The sequence below is a fragment of the Carcharodon carcharias genome, assembly GCF_017639515.1.
Source record: "Carcharodon carcharias isolate sCarCar2 chromosome X unlocalized genomic scaffold, sCarCar2.pri SUPER_X_unloc_1, whole genome shotgun sequence".
NCBI classification, from domain to species: Eukaryota; Metazoa; Chordata; class Chondrichthyes; order Lamniformes; family Lamnidae; genus Carcharodon; species Carcharodon carcharias.
The window spans coordinates 322,224-342,012 of NW_024470864.1; the positions used below are offsets into that span (position 1 = coordinate 322,224).

General features: G+C 52.2%; 1 protein-coding gene across 1 annotated transcript in view; it reads right to left on the reverse strand.

Moving 5' to 3' along the window:
- LOC121275065 (coatomer subunit zeta-1-like) overlaps positions 1–19,789 on the reverse strand; it is a 78,211-nt gene that overhangs the window by 49,794 nt on the left and 8,628 nt on the right. The window contains exon 2 of the mRNA XM_041182460.1: positions 530–598. Within this exon, the coding sequence (XP_041038394.1) occupies positions 530–598 (69 nt within the window). The remainder of the gene's footprint in view (positions 1–529; positions 599–19,789) is intronic.

Below are 19,789 nucleotides of genomic sequence, written 5' to 3' on the forward strand. Positions count from 1 at the left end.
CGAGAGAGTGAGCAAGCGAGAGACAGAGAGAGAGGCGCAGGGCGAGAGACAAGACAGAGAGGCGCAGAGCGAGAGACAAGAGAGAGAGGCGCAGAGCGAGAGACAAGAGAGAGAGGCGCAGAGCGAGAGACAAGAGAGAGAGGCGCAGAGCGAGAGACAAGAGAGAGGCGCAGAGCGAGAGACAAGAGAGAGGCGCAGAGCGAGAGAGGGGGGGCCGAGCGAGAGAGTGGGGGCCGAGCGTGAGGGGGGGGGACGAGCGAGAGAGGGGGGGACGAGCGAGAGAGGGGGGGACGAGCGAGAGAGGGGGAGGGCCGAACGAGAGAGACAGAGACGGACAGACAGGGACAGCACGAGCGAGACAGGAGGAAGGGGAGGACAGAGAGGGAGGAAGAGGGAGGGGGCCGGGGGGGAAGAGGGAGGGGGCAAGGGAAGGGGGAGGGGAAGCAGGGGAGGTCTGAACGTTGGAGAGGGGAGTGGCAGGACAGAGTGAGGGTGACAAACAGAACAGGTAAAGGGACGGACATGATACCTTAGCGAGGATTCGTTCCCCATCATTGTCCATGATAAAAATTGCTTTCACCGTGTACAGACTGGGCTCCTGTAATGACAGGTCAGCAAGTGTTAGCAACGTTCACAGATTAAACTAAACTTTACACATTCACTGGGTTAAGAATGAGAGAATAAAAACTTTACAATCTAATCCCACTGCCCCGCTCTCACCATAGCCCTGTATCAATCCCCAAACAAAACCCACTGTCCCGCTCTCCCCCCATAGCCCTGTACCAGTCCCCAAACTAATCCCACTGCCCCACTCTCTCCCCATAGCCCTGAATCAATCCCCAAACTAATCCCACTGCCCCGCTCTCTCCCCATAGCCCTGAATCAATCCCCAAACTAATCCCACTGCCCCACTCTCTCTCCATAGCCCTGAATCAATCCCCAAACTAATCCCACTGCCCCGCTCTCTCCCCATAGCCCTGAATCAATCCCCAAACTAATCCCACTGCCCCGCTCTCTCCCCATAGACCTGTATCAATCCCCAAACTAATCCCACTGCCCCACTCTCTCCCCATAGACCTGTATCAATCCCCAAACTAATCCCACTGCCCCGCTCTCTCCCCATAGCCCTGTACCAGTCCCCAAACTAATCCCACTGTCCCGCTCTCTCCCCATAGACCTGCACCAATCCAAGACTAAACCCACTGCCCCGCTCTCTCCCCAAAGCCCTGAATCAATCCCCAAACTAATCCCACTGCACCCCCGCTCTCTCCCCATAACACTGTATCAATCCCCAAACAAATCCCACTGTCCTGCTCTCTCCCCATAGCCCTGTATCAATCCACAAACTAATCCCACTGCCACACTAAAGCTCCCCATAGCCCAGAATCAATCCTCAATCGAATCCCACTGCCCCGCTCTCTCCCCATAGCCATGTACCAATCCCAAACTAATTCCAAAGTCCCACTCTCTCCCCATAGCCCTGTATCAATCCCAAACTAATCTCAATGCCCCGCTCTCTCCCCATAGCACTGAATCAATCCCCAATCTAATCCCACTGTACCGCTCTCACTCCCCATAGCCCTGTATCAATCCCCAAACTAATCCCACTGACCCGCTCTCTCTCCCCATAGCCCAGTAACAATCCCAAACTAATCCCACTGTCCCGCTCTCTCCCCATAGCACTGTATCAATCCCCAAACTAATCCCACTGCCCCGCTCTCTCCCCATAGCCCTGTATCAATCCAAGACTAATCCCACTGTCCCACTCTCTCCCCATAGCCCAGTATCAATCCAAAACTAAACCCACTTCCCCGATCTCTCCCCATAGCCCTGTATCAATCACCAAACTAATCCAACTGCCCCTCTCACTCCACATAGCTCTGTATCAATCCCCAAACTAATCCCACTGCACCCCTCTATACCCGTAGCCCTGAATCAGTCCCCAAACAAATCCCATAGTCCCCCTGCTCTCCCCCCATAGCCCTGTATCAATCTCCAAACTAATCCCACTGCCCCGCTCACTCCCCATAGCCCTGTATCAATCCACAAACTAATCCCACTGCCCTCTCTCCCCATAGCAGTGTAACAATCCCAAAACTAATCCCACTTCCAAGCTCTCTCCTCATAGCCCTGTATCAATCCCCAAACTAATCCCACTATCCCCACTAACTCCACACAGCCCTGTTTAAAGCCCAAACTAATCCCACTACCCCGCGCTCTCCCCATAGCCCTGTATCAATCCCCAAACTAATCCCACTGTCCCGCTCTCTCCCCATAGCCCTGTTTCAAGCCCAAACTAATCCCACTGCCCGGCTGACTCACATAGCCCTGTATCAATCCCCAAACTAATCCCACTGCCCCACTATCTCTCCCCATAGCCCTATATCAATTCCAAACTAACCCCACTGCCCACCGCTCTCCCCATAGCCCTGTATCAATCCCCAAACTAATCTCACTGCCCCGCTCTCTCCCCATAGCCCTGTATCAATCCCCAAAATAATCCCACTGCCCCGCTCTCTCCCCATAGCCCTGTATCAGTCCACAAACTAATCCCACTGACAAGCTCTCTCCCCATAGCAGTGTACCAATCCCAAAACTAATCCCACTTCCCGCTCTTTCCCCATAGCCCTGGATGAATCCCCAAACAAATCCCACTGTCCCGCTCTCTCCTCATAGCCCTGTATAAATCCCCAAACAAATCCCACTGCCCCGCTCTCTCCTCATAGCCCTGTATAAATCCCCAAACTAATCTCACTGCCCCGCTCTCTCCAAATAGCCCTGTACCAATCGCCAAACTAATCCCACTGCCCCGCTCTATCCCCATAGCCCTGTACCAATCCCCAAACTAATCCCACTGCCCCACTCTCTCTCTCCATAGCCCTGAATCAATCCCTAAACTAATCCCACTGCTCCGCTCTCTCCACATAACCCTGTATCAATCCCCAAACTAATCTCACTGCCCCGCTCTCTCCAAATAGCCCTGTACCAATCGCCAAACTAATCCCACTGCCCCGCTCTATCCCCATAGCCCTGTATCAATCCCCAAACTGACCCCACTGCCCCGCAGTCACCATAGCCCTATATCAATACCCAAACTAATCCCACTGTCCCGCTCTCTCCCCATAGCCCTGTATCAATCCCCAAACTAATCCCACTGCCCCGCTCTCTCCCCATAGCCCTGTATCAATCCGAGACTAATCCCACTGTCCCACTCTCTCCCCATAGCCCTGTACCAATCCGAGACGAAACCCACTGTCCCGCTCTCTCCCCATAGCCCTGTATCAATCCCCAAACAAATCCCACTGCACCGCTCTATACCCATAGCCCTGAAACAATCCCCAAACAAATCCCACTGTTCTGCTCTCTCCACATAGCCCTGTATCAATCCACAAACTAAATCCACTGCCACACTATCGCTCCCCATAGCCCAGTATCAATCCTCAATCGAATCCCACTGCCCCGCTCTCTCCCCATAGCCATGTATCAATCCCAAACTAATCCCGAAGTCCCACTCTCGCCCCATAGCCCTGTATCAATCACAAACTAATCTCAATGCCCCGCTCTCTCCCCATAGCCCTGAATCAATCCCCAATCTAATCACACTGTCCCGCTCTCTCTCCCCATAGCCCTGTATCAATCCCCAAAAAAATCCCACTGCCCCGCTCTCTCTCCCCATAGCCCTGTATCAATCCCAAACTAAACCCACTGTCCCGCTCGCTCCCCATAGCCCTGTATCAATCCAAGACTAATCCCACTGTCCCACTCTCTCCCCATAGCCCTGTATCAATCCAAAACTAAACCCACTTCCCCGCTCTCTCCCCATAGCCCTGTATCAATCACCAAACTAATCCAACTGCCCCGCTCACTAGGCATAGCCCTGTATCAATCCCCAAACTAATCCCACTGCACCGCTCTATACCCGTAGCCCTGAATCAATCCCCAAACAAATCCCATAGTCCGCCCGCTCTCTCCCATAGCCCTGTATCAAACCCAAACTAATCCCACTGTCCCGCTCTCTCCTCATAGCTGTGTATCAATCCTCAAACTAATCCCACTGCCCCAATCTCACACCATAGCCCTGTATCAATCCCAAAACTAATCCCACTTCCCCGCTCGCTCCCCATAGCCCGGTATCAATCCCAAAACTAATCCCACTGCCCCACTCTCTCCCCATAGACCTGTATCAATCCCCAAACTAATCCCACTGCCCCGCTCTCTCCCCATAGCCCTGTACCAGTCCCCAAACTAATCCCACTGTCCCGCTCTCTCCCCATAGACCTGCACCAATCCAAGACTAAACCCACTGCCCCGCTCTCTCCCCAAAGCCCTGAATCAATCCCCAAACTAATCCCACTGCACCCCCGCTCTCTCCCCATAACACTGTATCAATCCCCAAACAAATCCCACTGTCCTGCTCTCTCCCCATAGCCCTGTATCAATCCACAAACTAATCCCACTGCCACACTAAAGCTCCCCATAGCCCAGAATCAATCCTCAATCGAATCCCACTGCCCCGCTCTCTCCCCATAGCCATGTACCAATCCCAAACTAATTCCAAAGTCCCACTCTCTCCCCATAGCCCTGTATCAATCCCAAACTAATCTCAATGCCCCGCTCTCTCCCCATAGCACTGAATCAATCCCCAATCTAATCCCACTGTACCGCTCTCACTCCCCATAGCCCTGTATCAATCCCCAAACTAATCCCACTGACCCGCTCTCTCTCCCCATAGCCCAGTAACAATCCCAAACTAATCCCACTGTCCCGCTCTCTCCCCATAGCACTGTATCAATCCCCAAACTAATCCCACTGCCCCGCTCTCTCCCCATAGCCCTGTATCAATCCAAGACTAATCCCACTGTCCCACTCTCTCCCCATAGCCCAGTATCAATCCAAAACTAAACCCACTTCCCCGATCTCTCCCCATAGCCCTGTATCAATCACCAAACTAATCCAACTGCCCCTCTCACTCCACATAGCTCTGTATCAATCCCCAAACTAATCCCACTGCACCCCTCTATACCCGTAGCCCTGAATCAGTCCCCAAACAAATCCCATAGTCCCCCTGCTCTCCCCCCATAGCCCTGTATCAATCTCCAAACTAATCCCACTGCCCCGCTCACTCCCCATAGCCCTGTATCAATCCACAAACTAATCCCACTGCCCTCTCTCCCCATAGCAGTGTAACAATCCCAAAACTAATCCCACTTCCAAGCTCTCTCCTCATAGCCCTGTATCAATCCCCAAACTAATCCCACTATCCCCACTAACTCCACACAGCCCTGTTTAAAGCCCAAACTAATCCCACTACCCCGCGCTCTCCCCATAGCCCTGTATCAATCCCCAAACTAATCCCACTGTCCCGCTCTCTCCCCATAGCCCTGTTTCAAGCCCAAACTAATCCCACTGCCCGGCTGACTCACATAGCCCTGTATCAATCCCCAAACTAATCCCACTGCCCCACTATCTCTCCCCATAGCCCTATATCAATTCCAAACTAACCCCACTGCCCACCGCTCTCCCCATAGCCCTGTATCAATCCCCAAACTAATCTCACTGCCCCGCTCTCTCCCCATAGCCCTGTATCAATCCCCAAAATAATCCCACTGCCCCGCTCTCTCCCCATAGCCCTGTATCAGTCCACAAACTAATCCCACTGACAAGCTCTCTCCCCATAGCAGTGTACCAATCCCAAAACTAATCCCACTTCCCGCTCTTTCCCCATAGCCCTGGATGAATCCCCAAACAAATCCCACTGTCCCGCTCTCTCCTCATAGCCCTGTATAAATCCCCAAACAAATCCCACTGCCCCGCTCTCTCCTCATAGCCCTGTATAAATCCCCAAACTAATCTCACTGCCCCGCTCTCTCCAAATAGCCCTGTACCAATCGCCAAACTAATCCCACTGCCCCGCTCTATCCCCATAGCCCTGTACCAATCCCCAAACTAATCCCACTGCCCCACTCTCTCTCTCCATAGCCCTGAATCAATCCCTAAACTAATCCCACTGCTCCGCTCTCTCCACATAACCCTGTATCAATCCCCAAACTAATCTCACTGCCCCGCTCTCTCCAAATAGCCCTGTACCAATCGCCAAACTAATCCCACTGCCCCGCTCTATCCCCATAGCCCTGTATCAATCCCCAAACTGACCCCACTGCCCCGCAGTCACCATAGCCCTATATCAATACCCAAACTAATCCCACTGTCCCGCTCTCTCCCCATAGCCCTGTATCAATCCCCAAACTAATCCCACTGCCCCGCTCTCTCCCCATAGCCCTGTATCAATCCGAGACTAATCCCACTGTCCCACTCTCTCCCCATAGCCCTGTACCAATCCGAGACGAAACCCACTGTCCCGCTCTCTCCCCATAGCCCTGTATCAATCCCCAAACAAATCCCACTGCACCGCTCTATACCCATAGCCCTGAAACAATCCCCAAACAAATCCCACTGTTCTGCTCTCTCCACATAGCCCTGTATCAATCCACAAACTAAATCCACTGCCACACTATCGCTCCCCATAGCCCAGTATCAATCCTCAATCGAATCCCACTGCCCCGCTCTCTCCCCATAGCCATGTATCAATCCCAAACTAATCCCGAAGTCCCACTCTCGCCCCATAGCCCTGTATCAATCACAAACTAATCTCAATGCCCCGCTCTCTCCCCATAGCCCTGAATCAATCCCCAATCTAATCACACTGTCCCGCTCTCTCTCCCCATAGCCCTGTATCAATCCCCAAAAAAATCCCACTGCCCCGCTCTCTCTCCCCATAGCCCTGTATCAATCCCAAACTAAACCCACTGTCCCGCTCGCTCCCCATAGCCCTGTATCAATCCAAGACTAATCCCACTGTCCCACTCTCTCCCCATAGCCCTGTATCAATCCAAAACTAAACCCACTTCCCCGCTCTCTCCCCATAGCCCTGTATCAATCACCAAACTAATCCAACTGCCCCGCTCACTAGGCATAGCCCTGTATCAATCCCCAAACTAATCCCACTGCACCGCTCTATACCCGTAGCCCTGAATCAATCCCCAAACAAATCCCATAGTCCGCCCGCTCTCTCCCCATAGCCCTGTATCAAACCCAAACTAATCCCACTGTCCCGCTCTCTCCTCATAGCTGTGTATCAATCCTCAAACTAATCCCACTGCCCCAATCTCACACCATAGCCCTGTATCAATCCCAAAACTAATCCCACTTCCCCGCTCGCTCCCCATAGCCCGGTATCAATCCCAAAACTAATCCCACTATCCCCACTAACTCCCCACAGCCCTGTATCAATCCCCAAACTAATCCCACTGCCCCGCTCTCTCCCCATAGCCCTGTATCAATCCCCAAACTAATCCCACTGTCCCGCTCTCTCCCCAAAGCCCTGTATCAATCCCAAACTAATCCCACTGCCCCCCCCTCGCCCCATAACCCTGTATCAATCCCCAAACTAATCGCACTGTCCCGCTATCTCTCCCCAGAGCCCTGAATCAACTCCCATACTAATCCCACTGCCCCACTCTCTCTCCCCATAACCCTGTATCAATCCCAAACTAATCCCACTGTCCCGATCTCTCCCCACAGCACTGTATCAATCCCCAAACAAATCCCACTGCCCCACTCTCTCCCCAAAGCCCTGTATCAATCCCCAAACTAATCCCACTGCCCCACTCTCTCCCCAGAGCCCTGTATCAATCCCCAAAATAATCCCACTATCCCGCTCTATCCCCATAGACCTGTATCAATCCCCAAACTAATTCCACTGCACCGCTCTCTCCCCATAGCCCTGTATCAATCACCAACTAATCCCACTGCCTCGCGCTCTCCTCATAGCCCTGTATCAATCCCCAAACTAATCCCACTGTCCCACTCCCTCCTCATAGCCTTGTATCAATCCCCAAACTAATCCCACGGCCCCGCTCTCTCCCCATAGCCCTATATCAATCCCTAAACTAATCCTACTGCCCTGCTTTCTCTCCATCGCCCTCTATCAATCCACAAACTAATCCCACTGCTCTGCTCTATCCCCATTGAACTTCATCAATCCCCAAACTAATTCCACTGTCCCGCTATCTCTCCCCAGAGCCCTGAATCAACTCCCAAACTAATCCCACTGCCCCACTCTCTCTCCCCATAGCCCTGTATTAATCCCCAAAATAATCCTACTGTCCCGCTCTCTCCCCAGAGCCCTGTATCAATCCCCGAACTAATCCCACTGTCCCGCTCACTCTCCCGATAGCCCTGTATCAATCCTCAAACTAATCCCACTGCCCCGCTCTGTCCCAATAGCCCTGTATCAATCCCAAACTAATCCCACTGTCCAACACTGTCCCCATAGCCCTGTATCAAACCCAAAATAATCCCACTGTCCTGCTCTCTCCCCATAGCGCCGTATCAATCACCAAACTAATCCCACTGCCCCACTCCCTCCCCATAGCCCCGTATCAATCTCCAAACTAATCCCACGGCCCGGCTCTCTCCCCATAGCCCTATATCAATCCCTAAATTAATCCCACTGCCCTGCTTTCTCTCCATCGCCCTCTATCAATCCCCAAACTAATCCCACTGCTCTGCTCTATCCCCATTGAACTTCATCAATCCCCAAACTGATCCCACTGCCCTGCTCTCTCCCCATAGCCTTGTATCAATCCCAAACTAATCCCACTACCCCCCTCTCTCTCCCCATAGCCCTGTATCAATCCCAAAAATAATCCCACTGTCCCGCTCTCCCCATAGCCCTGTATCAACCCCCAAACTAATCCCACTGCCCCGCTCTCTCCCCATAGCCCTGTATCAATCTCAAACTAATCCCACTGCCCCACTCTCTCCCCATAGCCCTGTATCAATCCCCAAACGAATCCCACAGCCCCAATCTCTCCCCATACCACTGCATCAATCCCCAAACTAATCCCACCGCCCCACTCTATCCCCGTAGACCTGTATCAATCCCCAAACGAATCCCACTGCCCCGCTCTCACTCCATAGCACTGCATCAATCCCCAAACTAAACCCACTGCCCCGCTCTCTCCCCGCTGCCCTATATGAATCCCCAAACTAATCCCATTGCCCCGCTCTCTCCCAATAGCCCTGTATCAATCCCCAAACTAATCCCACAGCCCTACTATATCCCCATAGCCCTGTATCAATCCCAAAAATAAACCCACTGTCATGCTCTCCCCATAGCCCTGTATCAATCCCCAAACTAATCCCACTGCCCCACTCTGTCCCTATAGCCTTGTATCAATCCCAAACAAATCATACTGCCCCGCTCGCTCCCCATAGCCCTGTATCAATCCCCAAACTAATCCCACTGCGCCACTCTCTCCCCATAGCCCTGTATTAATCCCCAAAATAATCCTACTGTCCGCTCTCTCCCCATAGCCCTGTATCAATCCCCAACTAATCCCACTGCCCTGCTCTCTCCACATAGCACTGTATCAATCCCCAAACTAATCCCACTGCCCCGCTGTCTCTCCATAGCCCTGTATCAATCCACAAACTAATCCCACTGTCCCACTCTCTCCCCATAGCCCTGCGTCAATCCCAAAACTAATCCCACTGTCCTGCTGTCTCCCCATAGCCCTGGATCAATCCCAAACTAATCCAACTGCCCCACTCTCTCCCAATAGCCCTGTATAAATCCCCTAACAAATCCCACTGCCCAACTCTCTCCCCATGACCCTGTAAAAATCCCCAAACTAATCACACTGTCCCGCTCTCTCCTCATAGCCCTGTATCAATCCCCAAACTAATCCCACTGTCCCGCTCTCTCCGCATAGCCGTGTATCAATCCCCAAACAAATCCCACTGCCCCGCTCTCTCCACATAACCCTGTATCAATCCCTAAACTAATCCCACTGCCCCACTCTCACACCATAGCCCTGTATCAATCCCAAAGCTAATCCCACTTCCCCGCTCGCTCCCCATAGCCCGGTATCAATCCCCAAACTAATCGCACTATCCCCACTAACTCCACACAGCCCTGTTTAAACCCCAAACTAATCCAACTGTCCTGCTCTCTCCCAATAGCCCTGTATCAAACCCCAAACTAATCCCACTGCCCCTCTCTCTCCCCATAGCCCTGTATCAATCCCCAAACTAATCCCACTGTCCCTGCGCTCGCCCCATAGTCCTGTATCAATCCCCAAACTAATCCCACTGCCCCGCTCTCTCCCCAAAGCCCTGTATCAATCCCCAAACTAATCCAACTGCCCCACTCTCTCCCCATAGCCCTGTATCAATCCCCAAAATAATGCCACTATCCCGCTCTCTCCCCATAGACCTGTATCAATCCCCAACCTAATTCCACTGCACCGCTCTCTCCCCATAGCCCTGTATCAGTCCCCAACTAATCCCACTGCCTCGCGCTCTCCTCATAGCCCTGTATCAATCCCCAAACTAATCCCACTGTCCCGCTCCCTCCTCATAGCCTTGTATCAATCCCCAAACTAATACCACTGCCCCGCTCTCTCCCCATAACCCTGTATCAATCCCCAAAGGAATCCCAAAGCCCCAATCTCTCCCCAAAGCCCTGTATCAATCCCCAAACTAATCCCACCGCCCCACTCTCTCCACGTAGACCTGTATCAATCCCCAAACTAATCCCACTGCCCCGCTCTCACTCCATAGCCCTGTATCAATCCCCAAACTAATCCCACTGCCCCGCTCTCTCCCCACTGCCCTGTATGAATCCCCAAACTAATCCCATTGCCCCGCTCTCTCCCAATAGCCCTGTATCAATCCCCAAACGAATCCCACTGCCCTGCTATATCCACATAGCCCTGCATAAATCCCAAAACTAATCCCACTGCCCAGCGCTCTCCCCATAGCCCTATATCACTCCCCAAACTAATCCCACTGTCCCGCTATCTCCCCATAGCAATGTATCAATAGCAAAAATAAACCCACTGTCATGCTCTCCCCATAGCCCTGTAGCAATTCCAAACTAATCCCACTGCCCCACTCTCTGCACAGAGCCCTGTATCAATCCCCAAAATAATCCCACTATCCCGCTCTCTCCCCATAGACCTGTATCAATCCCCAAATTAATACCACTACACCGCTCTCTCCCCATAGCCCTGTATCAGTCCCAAACTAATCCCACTGCCTCGCGCTCTCCTCATAGCGTTGTATCAATCCCCAAACTAATATCACTGCCCCGCTCTCTCCCCATAGCAATGTATCAATAGCAAAAATAAACCCACTGTCATGCTCTCCCCATAGTCCTGTATGAATCCCCAAACTAATCCCACTGCCCCGCTCTCTCCCCATAGCCTTGTATCAATCCCCAAACGAATCCCACAGCCCCAATCTCTCCCCATAGCCCTGTATCAATCCCCAAACAAATACCACTGCGCCACTCGCTCCCCGTAGACCTGTTTCAATCCCCAAACTAATCCCACTGCCCCGCTCTCACTCCATAGCCCTGTATCAATCCCCAAACTAATCCCACTGCCCAGCTCTCTCCCCACTGCCCTGTATGAATCCCCAAACTAATCCCATTGCCCCGCTCACTCCCAATAGCCCTGTATCAATCCCCAAACTGATCCCACTGCCCCGCTATATCCCCATAGCCCTGCATCAATCCCAAAACTAATCTCACTGCCCGGCTCTCTCCCCATAGCCCTATATCAATCCGCAAACTAATCCCACTGTCCCGCTCTCTCCCCATAGCCCTGTATCAATCCCAAAAATAAACACACTGTCATGCTCTCCCCATAGCCCTGTATCAATCCCAAACTAATCTCACTATCCCCACTAACTCCCCACAGCCCTGTTTAAACCCCAAACTAATCCAACTGCCCTGCTCTCTCCCAATAGCACTGTATCAATCCCCAAACTAATCCCACTGCCCCTCTGTCTCCCCATAGTCCTGTATCAATCCCCAAACTAATCCCACTGCCCCGCTCTCTCCCCATAGCCCTGTATCAATCCCCAAACTAATCCCACTGCCCCCTTCTCGCCCCATAACCCTGTATCAATCCCCAAACTAATCCCACTGTCCCGCTATCTCTCCCCAGAGCCCTGAATCAACTCCCAAACTAATCCCACTGCCCCACTCTCTCTCCCCATAACCCTGTATCAATCCCAAACTAATCCCACTGTCCTGCTCTCCCCATAGCCCTGTATTAATCTAAAAAATAATCCAACTGTCCCACTCTCTCCCCATAGCCCTGTATCAATCCCCAAACTAATTCCACTGCACCGCTCTCTCCCCATAGCCCTGTATCAATCCCAAACTAATCCCACTGCCCCACTCTCTCACCATAGCCCTGTATCAATCACCAAACTAATCCAACTGCCCCGCTCACTCCCCATAGCCCTGTATCAATCCCCAAACTAATCCCAATGCACCGCTCACTCCCCATAGCCCTGTATCAATCCAGAAACTAACCCCACTGCCCTGCTCCCTCCCCATAGCAGTGTACCAATCCCAAAACTAATCCCACTTCGCAGCTCTTTCCCCATAGCCCTGGATCAATCCCCAAACTAATCCCACTGTCCCGCTCTCTCCTCATAGCCCAGTATAAATCCCCAAAAAAATCCCACTGCCCCACTCTCTCCCCATAACCCTGTAAAAATCCCCAAACTAATCACACTGTCCCGCTCTCTCCTCATAGCCCTGTATCAATCCCCAAACTAATCCCACTGTCCCGCTCTCTCCACATAGCCGTGTATCAATCCCCAAACGAATCCCACTGCCCCGCTCTCTCCACATTACCCTGTATCAATCCTCAAACAAATCCCACTGCCCCAGTCTCACACCATAGTCCTGTATGAATCCCAAAACTAATCCCACTGCCCCGCTCTCTCCCCATAGCCTTGTATCAATCCCCAAACGAATCCCACAGCCCCAATCTCTCCCCATAGCCCTGTATCAATCCCCAAACAAATACCACTGCGCCACTCGCTCCCCGTAGACCTGTTTCAATCCCCAAACTAATCCCACTGCCCCGCTCTCACTCCATAGCCCTGTATCAATCCCCAAACTAATCCCACTGCCCAGCTCTCTCCCCACTGCCCTGTATGAATCCCCAAACTAATCCCATTGCCCCGCTCACTCCCAATAGCCCTGTATCAATCCCCAAACTGATTCCACTGCCCCGCTATATCCCCATAGCCCTGCATCAATCCCAAAACTAATCTCACTGCCCGGCTCTCTCCCCATAGCCCTATATCAATCCCCAAACTAATCCCACTGTCCCGCTCTCTCCCCATAGCCCTGTATCAATCCCAAAAATAAACCCACTGTCATGCTCTCCCTATAGCCCTGTATCAATCCCAAACTAATCCCACTATCCACACTAACTCCCCACAGCCCTGTTTAAACCCCAAACTAATCCAACTGCCCTGCTCTCTCCCAATAGCACTGTATCAATCCCCAAACTAATCCCACTGCCCCTCTGTCTCCCCATAGTCCTGTATCAATCCCCAAACTAATCCCACTGCCCCGCTCTCTCCCCATAGCCCTGTATCAATCCCCAAACTAATCCCACTGCCCCCTTCTCGCCCCATAACCCTGTATCAATCCCCAAACTAATCCCACTGTCCCGCTATCTCTCCCCAGAGCCCTGAATCAACTCCCAAACTAATCCCACTGCCCCACTCTCTCTCCCCATAACCCTGTATCAATCCCAAACTAATCCCACTGTCCTGCTCTCCCCATAGCCCTGTATTAATCCAAAAAATAAGCCAACTGTCCCACTCTCTCCCCATAGCCCTGTATCAATCCCCAAACTAATTCCACTGCACCGCTCTCTCCCCATAGCCCTGTATCAATCCCAAACTAATCCCACTGCCCCACTCTCTCACCATAGCCCTGTATCAATCACCAAACTAATCCAACTGCCCCTCTCACTCCCCATAGCCCTGTATCAATCCCCAAACTAATCCCAATGCACCGCTCACTCCCCATAGCCCTGTATCAATCCAGAAACTAACCCCACTGCCCTGCTCCCTCCCCATAGCAGTGTACCAATCCCAAAACTAATCCCACTTCGCAGCTCTTTCCCCATAGCCCTGGATCAATCCCCAAACTAATCCCACTGTCCCGCTCTCTCCTCATAGCCCAGTATAAATCCCCAAAAAAATCCCACTGCCCCACTCTCTCCCCATAACCCTGTAAAAATCCCCAAACTAATCACACTGTCCCGCTCTCTCCTCATAGCCCTGTATCAATCCCCAAACTAATCCCACTGTCCCGCTCTCTCCACATAGCCGCGTATCAATCCCCAAACTAATCCCACTGCCCCGCTCTCTCCACATTACCCTGTATCAATCCTCAAACAAATCCCACTGCCCCACTCTCACACCATAGCCCTGTATCAATCCCCAAACTAATCCCACTGCCCCGCTCGCTCCCCATAGCCCTGTATCAATCCCCAAACTAATCCCACTAGCCCCACTAACTCCCCATAGCCCTGTATCAATCCCCAAACTAATCCCACTGCCCCGCTTGCTCCCCATAGCCCTGTTTAAACCCCAAACTAATCCAACTGTCCTGCTCTCTCCCAATAGCCCTGTATCAATCCCCAAACTAATCCGACTGTCCCGATCTCTCCCCACAGCACTGTATCAATCCCCAAAAAAATCCCACTGCCACGCTCTCTCCCCATAGCCCTGTATCAATCCCCAAACAAATCCCACTGCCCCGCTCTCTCCCCATAGCCCTGTATCAATCCCCAAACTAATCCCACTGCCCCCCTCCCTCTTCATAGCCTTGTATCAATCCCCAAACTAATACCACTGCCCCAATCTCTCCCCATAGACCTGTATCAATCCCCAAACTAATCCAACCGCCCAATTCTCTCCACGTAGACCTATATCAATCCCCAAACTAATCCCACTGCCCCGCTCTCTCCCCATAGCCCTGTATCAATCCCCAAACTAATCCCACTGCCCCCCTCCCTCTTCATAGCCTTGTATCAATCCCCAAACTAATACCACTGCCCCAATCTCTCCCCATAGACCTGTATCAATCCCCAAACTAATCCAACCGCCCAATTCTCTCCACGTAGACCTATATCAATCCCCAAACTAATCCCACTGCCCCGCTCTCTCTCCATAGCCCTGTATCAATCCCCAAACTAATCCCACTGCCCCGCTCTCTCCCCACTGCCCTGTATGAATCCCCAAACTAATCCCATTGCCCCGCTCTCTCCCAATAGCCCTGTATCAATCCCCAAACTAATCCAACTGCCCTGCTATAACCCCATAGCCCTGCATAAATCCCAAACCTAATCCCACTGCCCGGCTCTCTCCCCATAGCCCTATATCAATCCCCAAACTAATCCCACTGTCCCGCTCTCTCCCAATAGCCCAGTATCAATCCCAAAAATAAACTCACTGTCACGCTCTCCCCATAGCCCTGTATCAATCCCCAAACTAATCCCACTGCCCCAGTCCCTCCCCATAGCGCCGTATCAATCCCTAAACTAATCCCACTGCCCTGCTTTCTCTCCATCGCCCTGTATCAATCCCCAAACTAATCCCACTGCCCGGCACTCTCCCAATAGCCCTGTATCAATCCCCAAACTAATCCCACTACCCTGCTCTATCCCTATAGAATTCCATTAATCCCCAAACTAATCCCAGTGTCCTGCTCTCTCCCCATATCCCTGTATCAATCCCCAAACTAATCCCACTGCCCTAGTCTATCCCCATAGAATTGCATCAATCCACAAACTAATCCCAGTGTCCTGCTCTCTCCCGATAGCCCTGTAACAATCCCAAAAATAATCCCACTGTCCCGCTCGCCCCATAGCCCTGTATCAATCCCCAAACGAATCACACAGCCCCGCTTTCTCCCCATAGCCCTGTATCGATCCCAAACTAATCCCAATGCCACGCTCTCTACCCATAGCCCAGTATCAATCCCCAAACTAATCCCACTGTCCCACTTTCTCACCGCATAGCCCTGAATCAACCCCCAAACTAATCCCACTGCCCTACTCTCTCTCCCCATAGCCCTGTATGAATCCCAAACTAGTCCCACTGCCCCGATCTCTCCCCATAGCACTGTATCAATCCCCAAACAAATCCCACTGCCCCGCTCTCTCCCCATAGCCCAGTATCAACCCCAAAACGAATCCCACTGCCCCGCTCTCTCCCCATAGCCCTGTATCAATCTCCAAACTAATCCCACTGCCCCGCTCTCTCCCCATAGCCCTGCATCAATCCGAAAAATAATCCCAGTGCCTCACTCTATCCCCATAGCCCTGTATCAATCCCAAACTAATCCCACTGCCCTGCTCTCTCCCCATAGCCCTGTATCAATGCCCAAAGTAATCCCACTGTTCCGATTTTTCTCCCCATAGCCCTGAATCAACGCCCAAACTAATCCCACTGCCCCACTCTCTCTCCCCATAGCCCTGTATCAATCCCAAACTAACCCCACTGTCCCTATCACTCCCCATAGCACTGTATCAATCCCCAAACAAATCCCACTGCCCCGCTCTCTCCCCATAGCCCTGTATCAATCCCCAAAATAATCCCACTGTCCCTCTCTCTCCCCATAGCCCTGTATCAATCCCCAAACGAATCCCACTGTCCCGCTCTCACCCCATAGCCCTGTTTCAAGCCCAAACTAATCCCACTGCCCCGCACTCTCCCCATAGCCCTGTATCAATCCCCAAACTAATCCCAATGTCCTGCTCTCTCCCCATAGCCCTGTATCAATCCCCAAACTAATCCCACTGCCCCACTATCTCTCCCCATAGCCCTGTATCAATCCCCAAACTAATCCCAATGTCCTGCTCTCTCCCCATAGCCCTGTATCAATCCCCAAACTAATCCCACTGCCCCACTATCTCTCCCCATAGCCCAGTATCAATCCTCAAACGAATCCCACTGCCCCGCTCTCTCCCCATAGCCCTGTATCAATCCCTAAACTAATCCCACTGCTCCGCTCTCTCCCCATAGCCCTGTATCAATCCCCAAACTAATCCTACTGTCTCCGCTCTCTCCCCATAGCCCTGTATCAATCCCCAAACGAATCCCACTGTCCCGCTCTCACCCCATAGCCCTGTTTCAAGCCCAAACTAATCCCACTGCCCCGCACTCTCCCCATAGCCCTGTATCAATCCCCAAACTAATCCCAATGTCCTGCTCTCTCCCCATAGCCCTGTATCAATCCCCAAACTAATCCCACTGCCCCACTATCTCTCCCCATAGCCCTGTATCAATCCCCAAACTAATCCCAATGTCCTGCTCTCTCCCCATAGCCCTGTATCAATCCCCAAACTAATCCCACTGCCCCGCTCTCTCCCCATAGCCATGTATCAATCCCAAACTAATCCCAATGTCCCACTCTCGCCCCAAAGCCCTGTATCAATCCCAAACTAATCTCACTGCCCCACTCTCTACACATAGCCCTGAATCAATCCCCAATCTAATCACACTGTCCCGCTCTCTCTCCCCATAGCCCTGTATCAATCCCCAAACAAACCCACTGCCCCGCTCTCTCTCCCCATTGCCCTGGATCAATCCCAAACTAATCCCACTGTCCCGCTCTCTCCCCATAGCACTGTATCAATCCCCAAACAAATCCCACTGTCCCGCTCTCTCCCCATAGCACTGTATCAATCCCAAACAAATCCCACGGCCCCGCTCTCTCCCCATAGCCCAATCCACAAACTAAACCCACTGCCCCGCTCTCTCCCCATAGTACTATATAAATCCCCAAACTAATCCCACTGCCCCGCTCTCTCCCCATTGCCCTGTATGAATGCCAAAACTAATCCCACTACCCCGATCTCTCCCAATGTCCCTGTAACAATCCCCAAACTAATCCCACTGCTCTGCTCTATCCCCATAGCCCTGCATCAATCCCCAAACTAAACCAACTGTCCCGCTCTCTCCCCATAGCCCTGCATCAATCCCAAAACTAATCCCACTGTCCTGCTCTCTCCCCATAGCCCTGTATCAATCCCAAACTAATCCAACTGCCCCACTCTCTCCCCGTAGCCCTGTATCAATCCCCAAACTAATCCCACTGCCCCGCTCTCTCCTCATAGCCCTGTACAAATCCCTGAACTAATCGCACTGTCCCGCTCTCTCTCCCGATAGCCCTATATCAATCAACAAACTAATCCCACTGCCTCAATCTGTCCCCAAAGCCCTGCATCAATCCGAATCTAATCCCACTGTCCAACACTGTCCCCATAGCCCTGTATCAAAACCAAAATAATCCCACTATCCTGCTCTCTCCCCACAGCCGCGTATCAATCCCCGAACTAATCCCACTGCCCCGCTCGTTCCCTATAGCCCTATATCAATCCCAAACTAAGCCCACTGCCCCGCTCTCCCCGTATCAATCCCCAATCTAATCCCACTGCCCTGATCTCTCCCCATAGCCCTGTATCAATCCCCAAACTAATCCCACTGTCACGCTCTATCCTCATAGCCCTGTATCAATCCCAAAAATAATCCCACTGTCCCGCTCTCCCCATAACCCTGTATCAATCCCCAAACGAATCACACAGCCCCGCTTTCTCCCCATAGCCCTGTATCAATCCCAAACTAACCCCACTGTCCCGCTTTCTCTCCGCATAGCCCTGAATCAGCCCCCAAACTAATCCCACTGCCCCACTCTCTCTCCCCATAGCCCTGTATCAATCCCAAACTAATCCCACTGTCCCGATCTCTCCCCATAGCACTGTATCAATCCCCAAACAAATCCCAATGCCCCGCTCTCTCCCCATAGCCCTGTATCAATCCCAAAACTAATCCCACTGCCCCGCTCTCTCCCCATAGCCCTGTATCAATCCCCAAACTAATCCCACTGCCTCGCTCTCTCCCCATGGCCCTGTATCAATCCCCAAAATAATCCCACTGTCCCGCTCTCTCCCCATAGACCTATATCAATCCTCAAACTAATTCCACTGCACCGCTCTCTCCCCATAGCCCTGTATCAATCCCAAACTAATACCACTGCCCCACTCTCTCACCATAGCCTTGTATCAATCCCCAAACTAATCCAACTAGCCCACTCTATCCCCATAGCCCTGTATCAATCCCCAAACTAATCCCACAGTCCCGCTCTCTCCCCATAGCCCTGTATCAATCCCCAAACTAATCCCACTGCCCCACTCTCTCCCCAAAACCCTGTATTAATCCCCAAACTAATCCCACTACCCCGCTCGGTCCCCATAACCCAGTATCCATCCCAAATTAATCCCACTGTCCCCATAGCCCTGTATCAATCCCAAACTAATTCCACTGCCCCACTCCATCCCCATAGCCCTGTATCAATCCTCAAACCAATCCCACTGCCCCGCTCTATCCCCATAGCCCTCTATCAATCCCCAAATTAATACCACTGTCCCCGCTCTCTCCACATAGCCCTGTATCAATCCCCAAAATAGTCCCACTGCCCTGCTCTCTCCCCATAGCCCAGTATCAATCCCCAAACTAATTCCACTGCCCCGCTCTCTCTCCATAAGACTGTATCAATGCCCAAACTAATCCCACTGACCCACACTATCCCCAATAGCCCTGTCTCAATCCCAAAACTAATCCCACTGCTCCGCTCTCTCCCTATAGACCTGTATCAGTCCCCAAACTAATCCCACTGCCCTACTCTCTCCCCATAGCCCTGTATCAATCCCCAAACTAATCCCACTGTCCCGCTATCCCCATAGCCCAGTATCAATCCCAAACTAATCCCACTGCCCCGCTCTCTCCCCATAGCCCTGTATTAATCCCCAAACTAATCCCACCGCCCCGCACTCTCCCCATATCCCTGTATCAATCCCCAAACTAATCCCACTGCCCCACTCTGTCCCCATAGCCT